At 46.3% G+C, this 20,179-nt stretch overlaps 1 protein-coding gene across 1 annotated transcript in view; it reads left to right on the forward strand.

Annotated features, from left to right (window-relative positions):
• Positions 1-350: 350 nt before the first annotated feature.
• The window catches only part of CPNE7 (copine 7), a 110,539-nt gene continuing 90,710 nt past the window's right edge, over positions 351-20,179 (forward strand). The window contains exons 1-2 of the mRNA XM_030202750.1: positions 351-693; positions 16,272-16,454. Of these exons, the coding sequence (XP_030058610.1) occupies positions 517-693; positions 16,272-16,454 (360 nt within the window). The 5' untranslated portion in view covers positions 351-516. The remainder of the gene's footprint in view (positions 694-16,271; positions 16,455-20,179) is intronic.

Below are 20,179 nucleotides of genomic sequence, written 5' to 3' on the forward strand. Positions count from 1 at the left end.
TTGTGCCCCTGAAATGCACATTCCCCCTATAATCCCCTCTCTCCTTATTCGTTCCAGTTCCAGGAAAGGCTGATCACAGAATTAAAAATGGATGCAGAGAAAGAGTCCAAGGACTGCGGCTGCCTGGGGTTCCGGAGGATGGAGCAGTGACATTTATCATCTGCCCTGGATGAGGAGAACTTACCAGTGTCAGGAATCCTCTTGGATGAAAAACAGAATCTGGATTTCTACGGGAGTGATCCATGAACGCCTCCCAAGGCTGGGGGGAGGGGGGAGAGGAAAGACAGATTGGGTGACTTCCCATGGTAACGCTGCTGGTCCTAGTGGGATCTCCGGTGACAGTGCTGGTCCAGTGAGAGGCCCGGGTGGCAGTGGGTAAGAACAGTGCCCGGGATAAATTATTTTCAGTGGATCAACCAAAGCACTCATCTGCATACAGAGATTTTGGGTGGTGGTGTGTGTGCCCTTGCCAAGAGGTTGCCAATCCGTGGGGAGATAGCATCATATACCTCTCTAATGATGAATGAAATCTGTGATTCGGCTTCCTCTTCCCCTCTGGGGGTCGTCACTGCTACCTGTGTATCAAAGGTGGAACTGAGGGTCTCCTGCAAAAACCTGCTGGACAGAGACACATTAAACAAATCTGATCCCAGTGTAGTGCTTCTCATGCAGTCCCAGGGACAGTGGATGGAGGTAAGTGTGATGGTGGGGGTGTACCTCGTGCAACACTTGGGACCGTGGATGGAGGTGTGATGGGGGTGGGGAGGGGGTGGGTACCTCGTGCAACACCTGGGACCGTGGATGGAGGTGTGATGGGGGTGGGGTGGGGTATCTCATGGAATCTCAGGGACAGTGGATAGAGAGGTAGGTGTGATGGGTTAGGGTATCTCATGCAATCCCTGTGACAATGGATAGAGAGGTAGGTGGGAGGGAGCTTGCTGCCTTCATGCATTCACAGGAATTTTTCATACTTCTTTTTCTCCCGTGTTCTGCCTCTTATATTTACAGATTATTATGCTTGTTGATTGCCATGTGTGGTGTGTAGAGCAGTGCCATAGCCAGTATGGGGCCACGGGGGCCTGGGCCCCCATAGATTTGCCCCTGGATCCCCCTACCGACGACCCTCTTGACCCCACCCTCCCGCCGCCAACCCGCCGTCGCCTACCTTTGCTGACAGGGGACCCCAACCCCCGCCAGCCGAGCCGAGGTCCTCTTCTTGCCAATCCCACGCAAGGCTTCGTTCTAGTCTGACGTCTTGCATGTTGTACTTGCAGGACGTTAGACTCACAGAAACAGAATGAAGCCTTGCGCGGGATTGGGAAGAAGAGAACCTCGGCACGACTGGCGGGGGTTGGGGTCCCCCACCAGCAAAGGTAGGCGATGGAGGGTTGGCGGCGGGTGGGGGGGAGTCAAAGTTGGTGGTGGTGGTGGTGGGGGGGTCAGCAATGGTGGGGGGGGGCTAAAATGTGCCCCCTCACCTCGGGCTCTGGACCCCCCTCCCGCCGAAGTCTGGCTACGCCCCTGGTGTAGAGTAGTTACCAGACTGCTGCTTATCAGATTCTCTGTTGTGGAATTACTCACTGAAGCTGGGAAGAGTCCTTAATCATAACTCCTGGATGCTGCTGGTTTTTGCCTCTTCCTTCTTTGCTCATGTTCTAATGCAGAGGTTTTCAATCCATTCCTCTGGGCACACCCAGCCAGTCAGGATATCCTGAAAACCCTGACTGGCTGGGTGTGCCCCGAGGACTGGGTTGAAAACCCCTGTATTCTTTGACTGCCTGACTTCAGCTGAAAAACAGCTTTGTGGAAGCAGTTAGTTGCTGGTTGTGGACTGTAGGGTCCTGTTGTGTTGGAAGCCTCTAGGAATCCCCATAGAAGTACACGATTCTCACAGTCCGTGATATTTGTTCTGAGTTTCTGTCAAGTTTGTGGGCACTCTCCACCTGGCCATCAGAGATGTTATACCAACTCCTTATCTCAGCACAGTGTTAGTATCAGTGTCAGTTGAAGAAGGTGTGTTGGAGTCATCTGTGTTGTTCTAGGCAAGGTGATGGTCACAAAGCTTCAAAAGCCAGCTAAACCATTCCCTAGTAAAAACTTTACCAGTAGACTCTCAATTCTTAATCCAATGCTTCTTTAATGTAGCAATCATAGCAAACAAAGAAAATTAACTTACAGCTTAGTTGCTTGGAAAGAATTGTTGTCCTCTGCACAAACAGAGATGGCCAGAATCTCAGCCCAGCTGAGAGGTAAAGCTATAATACTCAAAGGGGAAAATAACTCAAGAAATGCCTTGGAAAAAGGTGAAGAATTTTGATGGTATCAAAGTAGTTTCCGGAGGGATTAGCCCCTAGAATAGCTACTGATCATGAAAGCATGCTAGGGAGACTGGGACACTCTCACATAGCCCCCAGCGCAGAGAGGAAGGGCTGGCCCCAGCTCAGAGCTAACAGCCAATAGGGAAAGCTCACAATACACATAGAGAGGAAGGATACGCTCTCAGAAGGAGTCAATCACAGGAGCTGCAAATTATAGGGATAACAGCCCTAATACACAGTGTTAGCTATACACAGACAATGCAATTGAATACAAATAGTACTCATACATAACAATGCATCCCTGCCTCCATGAATATGGGGGCAGAACAATTACCGTTATTAGTAGTGAAGGACTTTGAGGTGTTGCTAGAGTCATGCATTTCTTAGAATAGTTCAGACATGGTGTTTAAATTGCGGCTTCTTAAACATCTTTGACTATTCTTAGATTTCAGTTATTATTATTATTGCTAGTAAAAAAAAAAAGCCCGTTTCTCATTGAAATGAAATGGGTGCTAGCAAGGTTATCACCTTCTGCCATTAATGTTTTTAAGGGACGTTCCAGGGTCCCCCCTCCCTCCCAGTTCCAGGGTCGTCGTCCCTCCCTCCCTCCCTTCCAGTTCCAGGCCCCCTCCCTCCGAATTTTAAAAGTCATCCTGACTTACCTCGCGCGGTAAAAAGTGTGCAGGCTCGGCACTTCAGTTTTTCCTTCTCTGTCTCTCAGCTCTGGTCCCACCCTCATTTCCTGTTTCCGCAAAGGCGGGACCAGAGCTGAGAGACAGAGAAGGAAAAACTGAAGTAAGTGCCAAGCCTGTATGCTTTTTACTGCGTGAGGTAAGTCAGGATGACTTTTAAAATTCGGAGGGAGGGGGCCTGGAACTGGAAGGGAGGGAGGGAGGGGGGGCCCTGGAATTGAGAGGGAGGGAGGGAGGGGGGACAGACAATGACCCTGGAACTCGGAGGGAGGGAACGAACTTCCGGTGGGTGAATATTATATGCAGCCTTGCCTTCCCTCTGAAGGTGGGGCACTGACAGCAAGTGCTAGGCCTGTGGTTGGTCCCTTCTCCTTCTGATTTCACGTTTCTTTCCCTGGCAACTATACAGAGTTCCATTGAGGGCGGGGCGATTACGAACCCTATGAACACTACATGGCTTCACTGCCACGCTGCCACGGAGTCAGCTTCAGAATGTTGGAGGTGCAAATTATTATATTAGATTTGTTACATTTGTATCCCACTAGGAGTAGCCTAGTGGTTAGTGCAGTGGTCTTTGATCCTGGGGAACTGAGTTTGATTCCCACTGCAGCTCCTTGTGACTGTGGCTTACATATTACCGTTAACAATGTTAGCCGATTACGGTCTGAACAAATACATGGTATGAATGAATACAAAGTGATATTGTAGTAGAATGAGGTACATGTAAGGTAGTTACATGTATGGTAGGTGCGGTTGGGGGGGGAGTTAGAGAGGGAGAGGGGAAAGAAGAGTCAGATAATGTCCGTTACGATCTTTGGTTACATTGTGTCGCAAGTGACCAGGTATTTTTATGTTGGGTCGGTGGGGTATGCTCTGCTTCAGGCTGTTGCCATTTCACAACTGGACTATTTCAATAGCTTATGGTTGGGCCTCACACGAAAGCTCATGTAGGCTGCTGGCAGTTCGGTGATTGGACACCCTAGAAAGAATCCTACCCTGCCTGTGTTATGGGTTTAAGCTGGCTTCCTATTATAATGTGGGTTCATTTTAAAATACTCCATTTAGTTTTTAGGATTATTTGTGTGTGTGTGGCGGGAAGGGGGAGGGGTGGGGGGTGACAGAACCGGTGCAAGGTGAATTGATATCCTCTATGAATCTTCAGTCTTGCACTCCCTGAGTTAAACTTTCCAACCCTCCACCACCCTGTCTATGAAATGTAATAATCTCAACAATCATGATCTCCCCAAAATGATACTGTAAAAATGCATAACTGAACATCATACATTTAAATATTAAACTTTCTGTCATCTATAAATACATAATGGGGTAACATAGTAAGTGACAGCAGATAAAAACCTGAATGGTCAGACTCACAGAAACAGAAGCCTGTGCGGCCACGTTGCTGATCTGCAAGGGCAGGCTTCTACATAGCAACATTCCATGTAAAATCTCAAATAGTAGCAACAGAATCTCAATAGTAGCAACATTCCATGTAGAATCTCCAATAGTAGCAACAGAATCTCAATAATAACAACATTCCATATAGAATCTCAAATAGTAGCAACAGAATCTCCAATAGTAGCAACATTCCATTTAGAATCTCAAATAGGGAAAGGGAACTGGGACTTGATATACTGCCTTTCTGAGGTTTTTGCAACTACATTCAAAGCGGTTTACATATATTCAGGTACTTATTTTGTACCAGGGGCAATGGAGGGTTAAGTGACTTGCCCAGAGTCACAAGGAGCTGCAGTGGGAATCGAACCCAGTTCTGCAGACTCAGAGTCCGCTGCACTAACTACTAGGCTACTCCTCCACTAGAATCTCAAATAGTAGCAACCACTAGGCTACTCTTCCACTCCTTGGGATTCCGGAATCTTGCTATTCTTTGGGGTTCTACATGGAATGTTGCTACTCTTTGAGATTGTGCCTGGAATCTTGTTAATGGCACTTGATATACTGCCTTTCTGAGGTTTTTGCAACTACATTCAAAGCGGTTTACATATATTCAGATACTTATTTTGTACCAGGAGCAATAGAAGGTTAAGTGACTTGCCCAGAGTCACAAGGAGCTGCAGTGGGAATTGAACTCAGTTCCCCAGGATCAAAGTCCAGTGCACTAACCACTAGGCTCCTCCTCCTCTTAGGAGCTCTTTTACTAAGGTGCGTAGGTGCCTACGCGATCAAATTGGAACCACCACCCGGCTACCAGTTGCCCTGGGCGGTAATTCCATTTTTGATGCGCATCCAAAACACGCAGTAGAAAATATTTATTTATTTTCTACCACGTGGCACTTACCTGGTGGTAATCAGCAGTTTACGCACGCTGACGCTTACTGTCCGGTTAGCGGGTGAGACCTTACCGCTAAGTCAATGGGTGGTGGTAAGGTCTCAGGCCGAAAATAGATGCGCGCTGGTGTTAATATTGCTGCATGCCCATTTTCAGCCACCAAAAAAAGGCCTTTTTTCAAGCCGCGCTGAAAAATGGACCTGTGCGTGTCCAAAACATGCAGCCCACTTTTCGACACACCTTAGTTAAAGGGCCCCTTAGTTAGAACATAAGAGTAGCCATACTGGCTCAGACCAATGGTCCATCTAGCCCAGTATCCTGTTTTCCAAACAGTGGCCAAGCCAGGTCACAAGAACCTGGCGGAAACCCAAATCGTGGCAACACTCCGTACTATAAATCCCAGGGCAAGCAGTTGAAAAAAAGATAACTGAGAGGCGATAGAAGGTTATAAAATCAGGGATAGGATGTAATGATTAAATAGGTAACAGGTGTTTAACTTTTCAAAGAACACTAAAACAAGAGGATTCTCCATGAAACTGACAACCAGAAGATTCAAAACAAAAAGTAGAAAGTATTTTTTCATCCAGCTTATAATTAAGTTGTGGAATCTGTTGCTAGAGGAAGTTTGGATGTTCCTGGAGGAAAAGTCCATAAAAATTATTAGGTAGACTTCTGAAAGCCTTGAAATGAGCTATGATAAAAGTGATCTACTTTTTTGGATCTGTTGGGTACTTGTGAACTGGCCACTATTGGAGACAGGATGCTGGGCTCAATGGACCTTGCCCCGACTCAACATGGCTTTTCATATGTTCCTATGAAATGGTGAGAAGCTACCTTTATGATGGGGTTGGTTAAGCACTTGCAAGACAAATTTTGGTAACTGATCACATCTTGGCCTCTTTTTGGATAAGATCCAAGTGCAGGGGCTGAGCCATTCACAGTAGTCAGCAAATTTGAAAAAGACACATACATTTGCAGTTATCGTAATATGCAAAGTTGTACAAAACACAATTGACTCACAACGCTAAGAACAGTGAAGCCACTCCCCATGATCCTTTACCTGTGACACTCGTGGAACACAAATATCGTCCAACCAGAGATCGGTATCCATGAGGAACATTGTCTCCAATTCATATTGCCTTTGTTTGACATTTCCAAAGTCAAACTGTGACCTTTTCCAAACAATGATTCATTTTCCCCAACTCCTTACTCCTCTCTTCAACAGGGCAAAGCTTTGCATTTCATTTGCAAACACGTACTAAGTGCAGCCTGATTCTTTCAGCACATTGCACAAAGGTCTTATATACAGATTAAATAGGGAGAGGAACTCTCCTGGACAGCTTCCAGTTCTGGGAGCTCCATGGACTGAGCATCACCCAGTGTTGTCTGGGCTCCAAGCAAGACCTAAACCATGCCAAAACTGAACCCCCATACCCTTCCGTTCATTGCTGAGCAAGCCATGGCTAATTGTATCGAAAGCAGCAGTTAAATCAATCAACAGAATTGCACTCTGACCCCTGTCTGTCCAAAATAGCAGATCATCAGATACTGATAGCAGTACAGCTTCTGCGTCTTATTGAGAAGGATCCGATACATCATGAGTGTCTATAAAATCCACAAATCGACACACAACCAGTCTTCAATGACCTTAACCAGATAGGAAAGTTTTTGCACTTGGATGATAACGGCTATAATTTGCTTGACCGTATTTTCATTGCTTCAACAAAGGCTTTGTGGCTCTTTTCAGTTTGGCTTTTGGACAATAAACTGTCCTCAATTATTCAGTTTTTCTGACAGATCTTCTGCAACGAGAAAAGGAAAATGCAAATGATGATTCTATATTAACATAAATATAGTTGAATTTGGATTTTAGATAAATGCTTGTGATTGGTTTGAATCTAGAGAATGTTTGTGCTAATGTTGACTGGTCTTGGCATTCCTTTTGTTTTATGTTGTTTTAATTTGTTTTATTTTTATATTGTAAACCGTTTTGGTTTGACTTCAAGAGAAACGGTATATCAAGTGAAATAAGCGATATACAGCAATACCTCAGTTTTCGTTGACTTCGGTTATCGTCGGTTTCGGTTTTCGTCAATTTTTTTTTCCGCGATAAATTTGTCTTGGATTTCGTTGGTTGCCTCGGATTTCGTCGGCATGCCCACGTGACCTCGCTGCTAATTCTGCAAAAACAAAGGGCAATCCACGCGTTCTCCTGCTCAGTGTGGCGTTGTTTCTCGGTGTGTGAGCATCACCCCGCGCATTGATTCATATGGAAATAATTGCCTCGGTTTTCGTCTGTTTCGCATTTCACCGATTGTTTTCGGACGGATTATCGATGAAAACCGAGGTATTACTGTATGTTACTTTCACTATTTCACATTTACCCACTACACCAAAAGAATTCCACAATACCAGTTCCTCTTACCTATCCCCTCCAGCCTCCTCATTCACATCAGTATTCGAATTTTATCATTATCATACAATGACGTGTTCTACAATAAACAGCAGTACTGTTCGTAATTCTACATTCCTGCATATTCCCTAGACAGAACGGCAAAATCTGCAAAGCTGTGTAATACTAATGCTTGTAGTATGGGAAAGAAGGTTCTGGATCTAGAGGCTGATTGGATTTAGTGGCGGTCATGGGCCCCTTTTCCTAAGCCACGTAAGCGTCTGCACGCCAAAATAGACTTACTGCCCGACTACCGCGTGGCTCTTGTGGTAATTTCATTTTTGGTGCGCGTCCGCAAGATATTTTTTTAATTTTCTGGCCCGCATAGCAGTCGTGCGCCAAGTGGCATCTGACACGCGTAGGTGATTACTGCACAAATTCTTTACTGCTAGGTCTATGGCTGGCGGTAAGGTCTAAGACCCAAAATGGATGCGTGGCAATTTTGATTTTGCCGCACTTCCATTTTCAGGGGGGGGGGGGGAGGAAAAGAGGCCTTTTTTATAGGCACACTGAAAAATAATTCTTTGCGCGCCCATAACTCGTGCCTACACTACCGCAGGCCACTTTTTTACCGCGGCTTAGTAAAAGGACCTCGTGGAGAATCATGACTTAGGGCCCTGTTTACTAAGCAGCGTTATAGGTGCGTTGACATTTTTAACGCACATTAACCATGTACGTGCCTACAATATCCCTATAGGCACCTACATGGTTTGTGCGCTAAAAACACTAATGCACCTTAGTAAACAGGGCCCTAAGATTGTAAACCGCTAGGACTAGGGGGCATGCGATGAAACTACAGTGTAGTAAATTTAAAACAAATAGGAGAAACATTTTCTTCACCCAACGCATAATTAAACTCTGGAATTCGTTGCCGGAGAACGTAGTGAAGGTGGTTAGCTTGGCAGAGTTTAAAAAGGGTTTGGACGGTTTCCTAAAGGAAAAGTCCATAGACCGTTATTAAATGGACTTAAGGAAAATCCACTATTTCTGGGATAAGCAGTATAAAATGTTTTGTACATTTTTGGGATCTTGCCAGGTATTTGTGATCTGGATTGGCCACTGTTGGAAACAGGATGCTGGGCTCGATGGACCTTTGGTCTTTTCCCAGTAAGGCAATACTTATGTACTTATGTAGATTCTTGCATGAAACAACATAAGTTAAAATTGAATTCAGAATAAAACAAAATTTCTGTTAGTTAGTCACTCTAGAGAAGAAACTGAACCTCTGTGATGATCAATCAAAATTTATACAATTTTTCTTCTCTATATGAATTCGCAGATTTCTAAACTAATACAAAGATCACTTTTGTTGATGCAAAATTTACGATGTGTAAGAAAATATTTTGATCAAAAACACTTTCAGCTTATAATACAATCTTTGATTTTGACCTCCTTAGGTTATCATAACATCATTTATTTAGGAACTAGTAAAAGAGGCCCGTTTCCAACAGAAATGAAACGGGCACTAGCAAGGTTCTAGGGCCCCCTCCCTACCTCCCTCCCTCTCTCTCTCCTCCGAGTTCCAGCCCCCCTCCCCTCCGAGTTCCATGCCCCCCTACCTGCCTCCCTCCCTCCCTCTGAGTAACATGCACCCCAACCTGCCTCCCTCCCTGTCCTCCGAGTTCTAGGTCCCCCTCCCCCCTCTCTTGTCCCCTGCCCTCCGAGTTCCACAACCTCATGCCTCCCTCCCTCTCTGTCTTTGGCCTCCCAGTGGAAGCAGGACGTGTGCGGCTGCCCCTCCCATTCATAAGTGCTGGCTGTTCTGTAAAACGTTATACCTTGTGGTCTGCTGGCAACAGTGAAGTGGAGCAGGCATGGCATGGTGCTTCAGACTGCCTTCGCTTTCGCTTCTGTTTCAGCTCTGCCTCTGGTCCTGCCCTCATTTCCTGTTTGCGAAAGGGCGGGACCAGAGGCACAGCTACATAAGTACATAAGTATATAAGTAGTGCCATACTGGGAAAGACCAAAGGTCCATCTAGCCCAGCATCCTGTCACCGACAGTGGCCAATCCAGGTCAAGGGCACCTGGCACGCTCCCCAAACGTAAAAACATTCCAGACAAGTTATACCTAAAAATGCGGAATTTTTCCAAGTCCATTTAATAGCAGTCTATGGACTTGTCCTTTAGGAATCTATCTAACCCCTTTTTAAACTCCGTCAAGCTAACCGCCCGTACCACGTTCTCCGGCAACGAATTCCAGAGTCTAATTACACGTTGGGTGAAGAAAAATTTTCTCCGATTCGTTTTAAATTTACCACACTGTAGCTTCAACTCATGCCCTCTAGTCCTAGTATTTTTGGATAGCGTGAACAGTCGCTTCACATCCACCCGATCCATTCCACTCATTATTTTATACACTTCTATCATATCTCCCCTCAGCCGTCTCTTCTCCAAGCTAAAAAGCCCTAGCCTTCTCAGCCTCTCTTCATAGGAAAGTCGTCCCATCCCCACTATCATTTTCGTCGCCCTTCGCTGTACCTTTTCCAATTCTACTATATCTTTTTTGAGATACGGAGACCAGTACTGAACACAATACTCCAGGTGCGGTCGCACCATGGAGCGATACAACAGAAGCGAAAGCGAAGGCAGTCTGAAGGCGCTGTGCCTGCTCCATTTCACTGTTGCCGGCAGACCAGGAGGTAAAAAGTTTTAAAGAACAGCCGGCACTTACGACTTACAAAGGGGAGGGGTTGCCGCACACGTCCTGCTTGCACTCGGAGGCCAAAGAGAGAGAGAGGGAGGGAGGCGCGGGGCGGTGGAACTCGGAGGAGAGGGGGGGCGTGGAACTCGGATGGCAGTTGAAGGAGGTAGGGGGTCCTGGAACTCGGGGCGGTGGAACTCGCAGGAGAGGGGGGCCGTGGAACTCGGATGGGAGTGGAAGAAGGGAGGGAGGGAGGTAGGGGGTCATAGAATTCGGGGGGCCCCATTCTGTACTCACCTCCAGTGGCTGGTGCTGGCTTTTCTCCCCTCTCACTTCCCATTGGTCCGCCCTGTGACATCATCCCCAGGGCGGACCAATGGGAACTGTGTTACAAACCCAGGCATCCAGACGTAGGTGCAAATTATTATATAGGACATCTGAACAAATTTTGAAGAAATTACAGACTGTTCAAAATGTGGCATTTATTCACTATCAAAATATGACTCGGTTTCTCAATACTGTAGAAATTTGCAATGGCTCCTTATACAGGCCAGATTGAGATTTAAATTTTACGTTTCCTGTACCAGATTTATACGGTCTTACCCCTTCATATCTTATGTATCAATTTGTTTTGTTACAGAAATCTAGAATTACTAGATCGTTAGCTTTATTTGCTTATCCATCAATACAATATTTAAAGAAAAGGACTAAACTTTTAGATGCTCTTTTCCTATTGGGCAGCTTGTTTAGACAAATCTATCCAAAGCATATGATCTTCCATGATCAATTATAGACAGTTTTGGAAACAGATAAAAACCTACATATTTAAGACATTTAATAACTCTGTAATTACTCTGCTTTGAATCAATCGTTTATGTACTTCCTGGAAATGACCAGTCTTTTTATTGTGATCCGCATTGAACCGGAAGGTATATAGCGGAATGTAAAATTATGTTATTCCATATGTGGATGTCTGCCCTCTAGTGGTAGTACTGTGAGACTACCACTAGAGCTCACAGTGGCCATTTTCCAGATGGATCAGGAGTCTGGTCAGACCTGGACATGGCACAGCATTGAATATCTGGGTCTAATTTAGCCAGTAACGGTCAGTGTTTAAAAAAACGCTGACCCGCCAGCAGCTGAATATTGACTGGAAAGTCTTTAAAAAAGAAAGCTGAAATCTTGGCACCGGTCCTTTGGTAGAAGTTGTCCAGGTATGTCTGATATTCAGTGCCCCACCCACATAGCTGACTGAGGGATCCTTTTACTAAGGTGGGCTGAAAAATGGCCTGCGGTAGTGTAGGCGTGGGTTTTGGGTGCCCGCAGAATCATTTTTCAGCGCACTTGTAAAAAAGGCCTTTTTAAAATTTTTGCCGAAAATGGACGTGCGGCAAAATGAAAATCGCTACGTATCCATTTTGGGTCTGAGACCTTACCGTCAGCCATATTGACCTAGCGGTAAAGTCTCATGTGGTAACTGGGCGGTAATGACTTTACACCTGCCAAAGGCCACTTGGTGCTTCCAATACGTGCGGCAGAAAATAAAAATGATTTTTCGGCTGCGTGTATCGGATGTGCGGCAAAAATGAAAATACCGCAAGAGCCATGTGGTAGCCGTGCAGTAACTCCAATTTGGCACATGTTGGGCCCACGTAGACGCTTACGCGGCTTAGTGAAATGGCCCCTGAGTAAAGTTAGAACTGATAATTACGTGATCCTACTTGCTGTGGTCGCTAATGAATGTCGTCGGTGCTCCTGGACCACGTCAGCACAAGCCAGTGAGTACTGTGGCAGGAGGACAGGATATTCAGTGGCACTGTCTGGTTAGGTGTCACTGAATATCCCCTCCCGACCTGCTAGAAGGAATGGATCCTCAGAAGCTTAGCCGAGATTGGGTGGCAGAGCCGGTGGTGGGAGGCGAGGCTGGTGGTTGGGAGGCGGGGCTAGTGCTGGGCAGACTTCTACGGTCTGTGCCCTGAAAATGGCAGATACAAATCAAGGTAAGGTATACACAAAAAGTAGCACATATGAGTTTATTTTGTTGGGCAGACTGGATGGACCGTGCAGGTCTTTTTCTGCCATCATCTACTATGTTACTATCCAGCTTATTTTCGAAGGAGAAGGGCGCCCATCTTTCAACACAAATCGAGAGATGGGCGCCCTTCTCGCAAGGCCGCCCAAATCGACATAATTGAAAGCCGATTTTTTGACACCCTGGATGGCTTTCCGTCGCGGGGACGACCAAAGTTCACGGGAGCGTGTCGGCAGGGTAGCGAAGGCGGGACTGAGGCGTGATTAGGAGATGGGCGTCCTTGGCTGATAATGGAAAAAAGAAGGGCGTCCCTGACGAGCACTTGGCCGACTTTACTTGGTCCATTTGTTTTCATGACCAAACTGTGAAAAGGTGCCCGAACAGAGCAGATGACCACCGGATGGAATCGGGGATGACCTCCCCTTACTCCCCCAGTGGTCACTAACCCCCTCCCACCATTTTGAATATTGGACCCCCTGGTTTTTAGGTCGTGCCTTTTCCAGTTGTATCTCAAGGTGACTTACATACAGGTCCTGTTTTGACAGCAGTGAAGGGTCAAAGAGAAAGGTGCAGTTCTGTTCCTTAAGAGGCTTGGAGACGGATACAAGAGTCAGGGAAAGAACTCCATAACTTGTATAGTAATGTAAGGAAGAGAGCGTCTAATTCCTGCAAAGGAATTATGACTGCCCTTGGGAAGGGCACAGTGCATCTGGCAAAATGTCATCCTCCAGGCTACGGAGTGAAATAACAGGAAGACAGGCAGAGGGTATACCGAGCAGGGCTGGCTTAACCATTGGACCAGGTGAGGCTCTGGCCCAGGACACCGGCGATTAAGGGCACCAAAATACCCAGCCTCTGATCTCACATGGTCTAAAGGTTAGGCCTTTTCTCATCCCCCCCCCCCAATCCGGTCTGTCCCCTTATCTATTCCCCCCCCACCCCCGCAGATCCAGTATTGCTCCCTCGCCTCTCTCACTCCCCAGCGTCCTGTAAAGTTTACGTTGGTTGCCAGGGACAGCAGCAGCATGACAGGCTGCCTTCAGCCAGCCCCTGGGCCTAAACTCTGCTGCATCCTGCCTCCTCTGATGCATTTCCTATGGGTGGGGGACACAGCAGAAGGAAGACCCAGGGGCTGGCCTAAGGCAACCTATCACGTTGCTGCTGTCGCCGTTGTCAACCAACATGAATTTTACAGGACTGCAGGGGAGTGAGAGAGGTGATGGAGGAGGGCCAGACCCACACGGATCTCGTCTCATGGTTTTCAGTATCATCTTTATGCTGATGACACCCAGCTATACCTCTCCACACCTGACATCACCGTGGAGACCCAGGCCAAGGTATCGGCCTGTTTATCCGACATTGCGGCATGGATGTCCAACCGCCACCTGAAGCTGAACATGTCCAAGACCGAGCTCCTCGTCTTTCCTCCTAAACCCACTTCTCCTCTTCCTCCACTCTCTATCTCTGTTGATAACACCCTTATCCTCCCTGTCCCATCTGCCCGCAACCTCGGAGTCATTTTCGACTCCTCCCTCTCCTTCTCTGCGCATATCCAACAGACTGCCAAGACCTGTCGCTTCTTCCTCTTCAACATCAGCAAAATTCGCCCTTTCCTCTCTGAGCACACCACCAGAACTCTCGTCCACGCTCTCATTACCTCTCGCCTTGATTACTGCAACTTACTCCTCACCGGCCTCCCACTCAGCCATCTATCCCCCCTTCATTCAGTTCAGAACGCTGCTGCACGTCTTATATTCCGCCAAAACCGATATACTCATATCACCCCTCTCCTCAAATCACTTCACTGGCTTCCGATCAGTTATCGCATACAATTCAAGCTCCTCCTCCTTACCTACAAATGCACTCAGTCTGCGGCTCCTCACTACCTCTCCACCCTCATCTCCCCCTATGTTCCCGCCCGTAACCTCCGCTCACAGGACAAGGCCCTTCTCTCAGTACCCTTCTCCACCACTGCCAACTCCAGACTCCGCCCATTCTGCCTTGCCTCACCCCATGCCTGGAACAATCTTCCTTTACCCATACGCCATGCCCCCTCCCTACCCATCTTCAAATCTCTGCTTAAAACTCACCTCTTCAATGCTGCCTTCGGCGCCTAACCACTCGAGATATATAAAATACCCCAATCTATCCACCCTATCAGACTAACTGTTCACTCGTCCTCTAGATTGTTCACTTGTCTTTAGATTGTTTTCTTGTCTTTTAGATTGTAAGCTCTTTGAGCAGGGACTGTCCTTCTATGTTTAAATTGTACAGCGCTGCGTAACCCTAGTAGCGCTTTAGAAATGCTAGTTAGTAGTAGTAGTAGTAGTAGGAGTGAGAGAGGTGATGGAGGAGGGCCAGACCCACACGGATGGGGACAGAGGAGGGGGGAAAGAGAGATTAGACTGGAGAAGGGAGAGATGCTAGGCCAAGAGATGGAGAGCTGCTGAACTACGGGGTGGGGGGGGGGGGGGAGAGGAGGAAAGGGAGAGGGCACCAGAAGCAATGCAGTGGAGGGGATGGGGTGCCACCAGTGCAAGTTGGCTTTTAAGAGTGTTTCCTTCAACAGTCTTTGCTTCTCCCTTCCCCTCCTCCTTCCACCATTTCTCTCCTCTCCCTTTCTTGTTTCTCATCGCTCTTTTATCTCCCCTCTCCTCCCTCACCTTTTTGCTTTGTCTTTGTGTTCTCCCATGTCCTTCTTCTCTTCACTTTTTCTCCTTTTTTCTCTCCCCACTTTCTCCCATCCTTCTTTTCTCACATCTTTGCTTTGTCTTTGTGTCCTCCTTACTTTTTCTGCTTCTTTCTCGCCCTTCTTTTTATTTCTCACCTTTTTGCTTTGTCTCTGTCTCCTCTTGTGCCCTTTTTTTAATTCTCTTAGTTTTTTCTCCTCTTTTCTTTCCCCAGTTTCTTCCATCATTCTCTTTCTCTCTGTGTGTCTTTGCCTCTCATTGTATGTTCCCTACACTCTGATGTACTTCTCTGCTTCTTCCTCCACTTTTCTAGACCTTTCTGTGAAATGTTTAAAGGTAAACCCTTTGACAGATGACTCTGGAAATACTCAGGGTGACCTGGCTATTCCCACACTTTCGAAGCATCTTGGAAATGAGCACAGGAATACGAATTTTCAAACAGAGCAGATTAGGCTTGTTAATCCATTTTAATGCATCTGGTTTGCTTTGAAAATTGCTCTGCAAAATAGAGTGAATCGGAAATACCATATTGACTCAGATGAAAGGTCTTTGGATCCAAGCATCCTGTGTCCAAGAGTGCCCAGTTTGGGTCACTTGGAATTACCCTGCACATCCTAAAGGGAAAATCCATTTCTTGTTGTTCTCTTCCAGGTTTTGCTATTTCCTTGGCCTATCTGGCTTAGAGATGTTAAAGGAGGTGTCCTCTGGAAACTTGTTCAATCCTTTGAATAACCTACCTATAATGTACTGATATGGACCACGGCTTAACTGTGTGTTGAATGAGTTGTTTTAAATCTGCATCTAGTTAGTTTAATGGTCTGTCCTCTAGTCCTAGAACTTTTTCAAAGAGTAAATAACTTCTCCCTTTGAGCCTGTTTCATACCACACATGATTAAATCTAAAAATGTTGTAGCTTGAAATAGAAAAATTACATATAAGGTGCTGGGGCATGAAAAGAATATATCTCAATGAGAAATCTGTTTTCCACATTGTTTGAACCTGTGGCTAATGATAGTCTAATAAGGCCAATATCTGGAAAAAAAAAGCAAACTGTATTCAACAGAATGAACCAGAATGATGGGTAAGAGCACGGACCATCTACTGTTTCTCCTTTGGGGACATCAGTTAATACTTTCCCTTTTTCTTTGTGCTTCAGGTGGACAGGACTGAGGTTATTAAGAATAACCTACACCCTGTATTCTCCAAAGTCTTCACAGTGGATTACTACTTCGAGGAGGCTCAGAAACTGCGCTTCGAGGCGTACGATATCCATGGCCACTGCAGCATCGGCCCCAGAGAGGATGATTTCCTAGGAGGCATGGAATGCACCTTGGGACAGGTACAGGGTTATGATTCTGCTTCCCAACTGGAAGGAGAAAACCAAACTCTCTGCATCCCCAGAACGTTTTGGACAAACAAATGTGTTCATTTATGTCTAATGTTCATTAATTTGATTAGCTGCTTTTTGTGTGGGTTGGCAAAGGAGTATACAGATCAAAGAGGGTAAAGAAAAACAGAATTTTGATAAAGAAATAAATGGTTTAAAAGACACAGAGAGAAAAATTAGGGAGTCAATAGCTAAACTAAAACAGAATGATTTTCCTAAATGGAGGGGTTGCAAATCACAGAGACCCCAGGCGTATAATAATGAAGATAGATAACATATAGGAGTGATAGACAGTTTAATATGTTATGATTCTGCTAGACAGGCAGGGGAATGACTGGGACTCGCCTCTGATTGATCTGTTAGGGATTGAGCTGATGTCTGAGGCAGCAGACGTCAGAAGTCAGATCTATTTAAACCTACCTTTCCCTACAGTCCAAGCTTTAGCATTTGATCCCTGTCACCTGAAGCCTGTTACCCTCTCTCTGTCTGTGCTTGTAGCACACCGTGCTTTCATGGGAGTTTGTTTACTCCTCTCATTTCTCGTAGCTTCTCTGTGTGCTGGTTGTTTCCAGCGTATGCTTGTTTGTTTCCCTAGCTAAGCTGCTTTCCCTGATTACCTTACGTCCCTGCACCTGTGGGTGCTCTGTTGCTCTGTCTCTGTGTGCTGACTGAGTTCTGGCAAGAATGCTATTTGTTTTTCCCCTTTGTTAGCTTTTGTCCTTTAACTGCAGTGTAAGCCTGCCTCTCCCTGACTTGTGTTTAGTAGCCCTTCCCTTTAGCCTGCTTTTACGCTTTGTCTGCTGTGCTTGTCTCCTGATTCTTGTGAACATTGCCCTTATCTTCGTGGGTGTGGCTTGGATCTCTTTCAGGGAGAGAAAACTAACAACTTATAGCAGCAGCTTCAGAGAGCATTTTCCATCTCACAGATAGGCTGCAGAGAATACCTTCTCCTGCTTTAGACTTAATCCTACCCACCCTACCCCTCTACCCACCCACCCCTAGAGTGACATGTCTTATATAACCTCCCTATCAACCCACTCATTACTTTACCTCACCCATTTCTATTCTTCTATCACCTTCTCCCACTACTCCAACCAGAGTTACACCTAATCACACTGACCACCCTTCAACATCTTCTGTCCTTCTGTGACTGTTCTCTTGTGCTTGACTGCTTAAATATTTTAAATTTAAATGCTTTACTTTTTGTCTATTAGATTGTAAGCTCTTTGAGCAGGGACTGTCTTCTGTGTTTGTACAGCGCTGCGTACACTTTGTAGCGCTCTAGAAATGTTAAATAGTAGTAGTTATCTGGTTGGTGTATGTAAAGGCAGCCTTTCCTGTTTGCTTTCTTTTCCCTATGTCTCTAGTATCTGTTATCTGACTCCGTGGCACTGCCTTGCGTACTCTTGTTTGTGGATTCCCTTGACCCTTGAGTGCTAAGCGGCACAGTCCTGTGTATTCCTATAGTGGTTTCCCTTCTCCTTGAGTGCTGTGCAGCACAGCCTTGTGTATTCTGTATCTGTCACTTTCCACTGCGACTGTCCCTGATGCTTTCAAACATGTCATAGTCACCCCACTCCTCAAAAAACCTTCTCTAGATCCTACCTCTCCTTCCAACTATTGCCCCATCTCCCTCCTCCCTTTCTTATCCAAGATACTAGAACGAGCTGTCCACCGTCGCTGCCTCAACTTTCTTTCTTCTCAACCTATTCTTGATCCACTCCAATCTGGCTTTCATCCCCTTCATTCAACTGAAACAGCACTTGCTAAAGTCTCCGATGATCTATTCCTGGCTAAATCCAAAGAGCTCTATTCTATTCTCCTCCTTATCAATCTTTCTGCTGCTTTTGATACTGTTGATCACAGCCTACTCCTTGATACGCTGTCCTCACTTGGATTTCAGAATTCTGCTCTCTCATGGTTTTCTTCTTATCTCTCACAGCGTACTTTTAGTGTATACTCTGGTGGATCCTCCTCTTTTTCTATCCCACTGTCAGTGGGTGTACCTCAAGGATCCGTCCTAGGACCTCTCCTTTTCTCCATCTATACTTCCTCCCTTGGTGCTCTGATCTCTTCCCATGGTTTTCAGTATCAGCTTTACGCTGATGACTCCCAGATTTACCTCTCCACACCAGAAATCTCGGCAGAAATCCAGTCCAAGGTATCTGCCTGCCTCTCTGACATTGCTACCTGGATGTCTCACCACCACCTGAAGCTCAATATGTCCAAAACTGAGCTCCTTATCTTCCCACGTAAACCAACCTCTCCCCTTCCCCCATTCTCTGTTTATGTCAACAACACGCTCATTCTTCCTGTCTCATCTTGTCAGGCTTCTCACAGAAGCACAGGGTTTGTGAGCTCTTGGACCACTGCTTGGAGCAGCGGTGGCAGGCAAAACCACCCCCAAACCAGAGGCAAGGCAGAACAGGACTGGAATTCCGGACTGGAGTTGCAGCAGAGGCAAACAAGCTGGGACAGGCAGAGCAGGAACAGCTAGACTTCACCTGCGCTTGACCGCCGTTCCCCAGGAGTTGAGCCCCTGGGTGCAGGCGGCCAGCAGGACTTACAGGACAGGGCAGGAACTGGATACCAACAGGAAACACACAACAGAGTCAGGACTGAAAGCTGCCAGGCAGCCACTAAGACAGAAACACGGACAGGTGAGAGTCAGGAATGAAAGCTGCCAAGCAGCCACTAAAAAGGAACACAGACACAAGACAAGGAAATACAGACCAGAAACAAGACTAGGAACTAAGCAATAAAACCAAAGCTAACTACACACAAACAAACTAGAACCAGGCAAGAAACTCAGACTAGAACTGGACTAGGCAGAAGTGCACAGAGCACACCCACATACCAGGAACCTTAGATGATGCAAAGGCAAACACAGAAGTTTTCCAGGTGGCTAATAAAGCCCATCAGCAGCTGAAGTTCAGCTGCAGGAATCACAAGGCAGCTACGGGTGCTGTTCAGGCACAAACAAGAAAAGCAAGTCTGGCAGCCTGGAAGATACGGACCGGACTGGGCTGAAATCTGGAATGTGTGACAGTTCACAGCAGCCACCGGTTCAGGCCACCAGATGGTGAGGTGAGCACAGACAAGGAAACAGTCACCACCGTGACACATCTGCTCGTAACCTTGGGGTCATCTTCGACTCCTCCCTCTCCTTCTCTGCACATATTCAACAGATTGCTAGAACTTGTCATTTCTTCCTTTATAATATCGCCAAAATTCGCCCTTTCCTTTCTGAACACGCTACCAGAACCCTCATCCACACTCTCATCACCTCTCGCTTAGATTACTGCAACTTGCTTCTCACAGGTCTTCCACTCAGCCACCTCTCTCCTCTTCAATCTGTTCAAAATTCTGCTGCATGACTAATATTTCGCCAAAGTCATTATGCCCATATCAGCCCTCTTCTGAAGTCACTTCACTGGCTCCCTATCCATTTCCATATAAAATTCAAGCTCCTCTTATTGACTTATAAGTGCATTCGCTCTGCAGCCCCTCAGTACCTCTCCACCCTCATCTCTCCCTACACTCCTTCCCAAGAACTCCGTTCACTAGGCAAATCTCTCCTAATTGCACCCTTCTCCTCCATCGCTAACTCCAGACTCCGATCCTTTTATCTCGCTGCACCTTATGCCTGGAATAGGCTTCCTGAGCCGTTATGTCTA

This window comes from Microcaecilia unicolor, chromosome 5 (assembly GCF_901765095.1).
Source record: "Microcaecilia unicolor chromosome 5, aMicUni1.1, whole genome shotgun sequence".
NCBI lineage: Eukaryota > Metazoa > Chordata > Amphibia > Gymnophiona > Siphonopidae > Microcaecilia > Microcaecilia unicolor.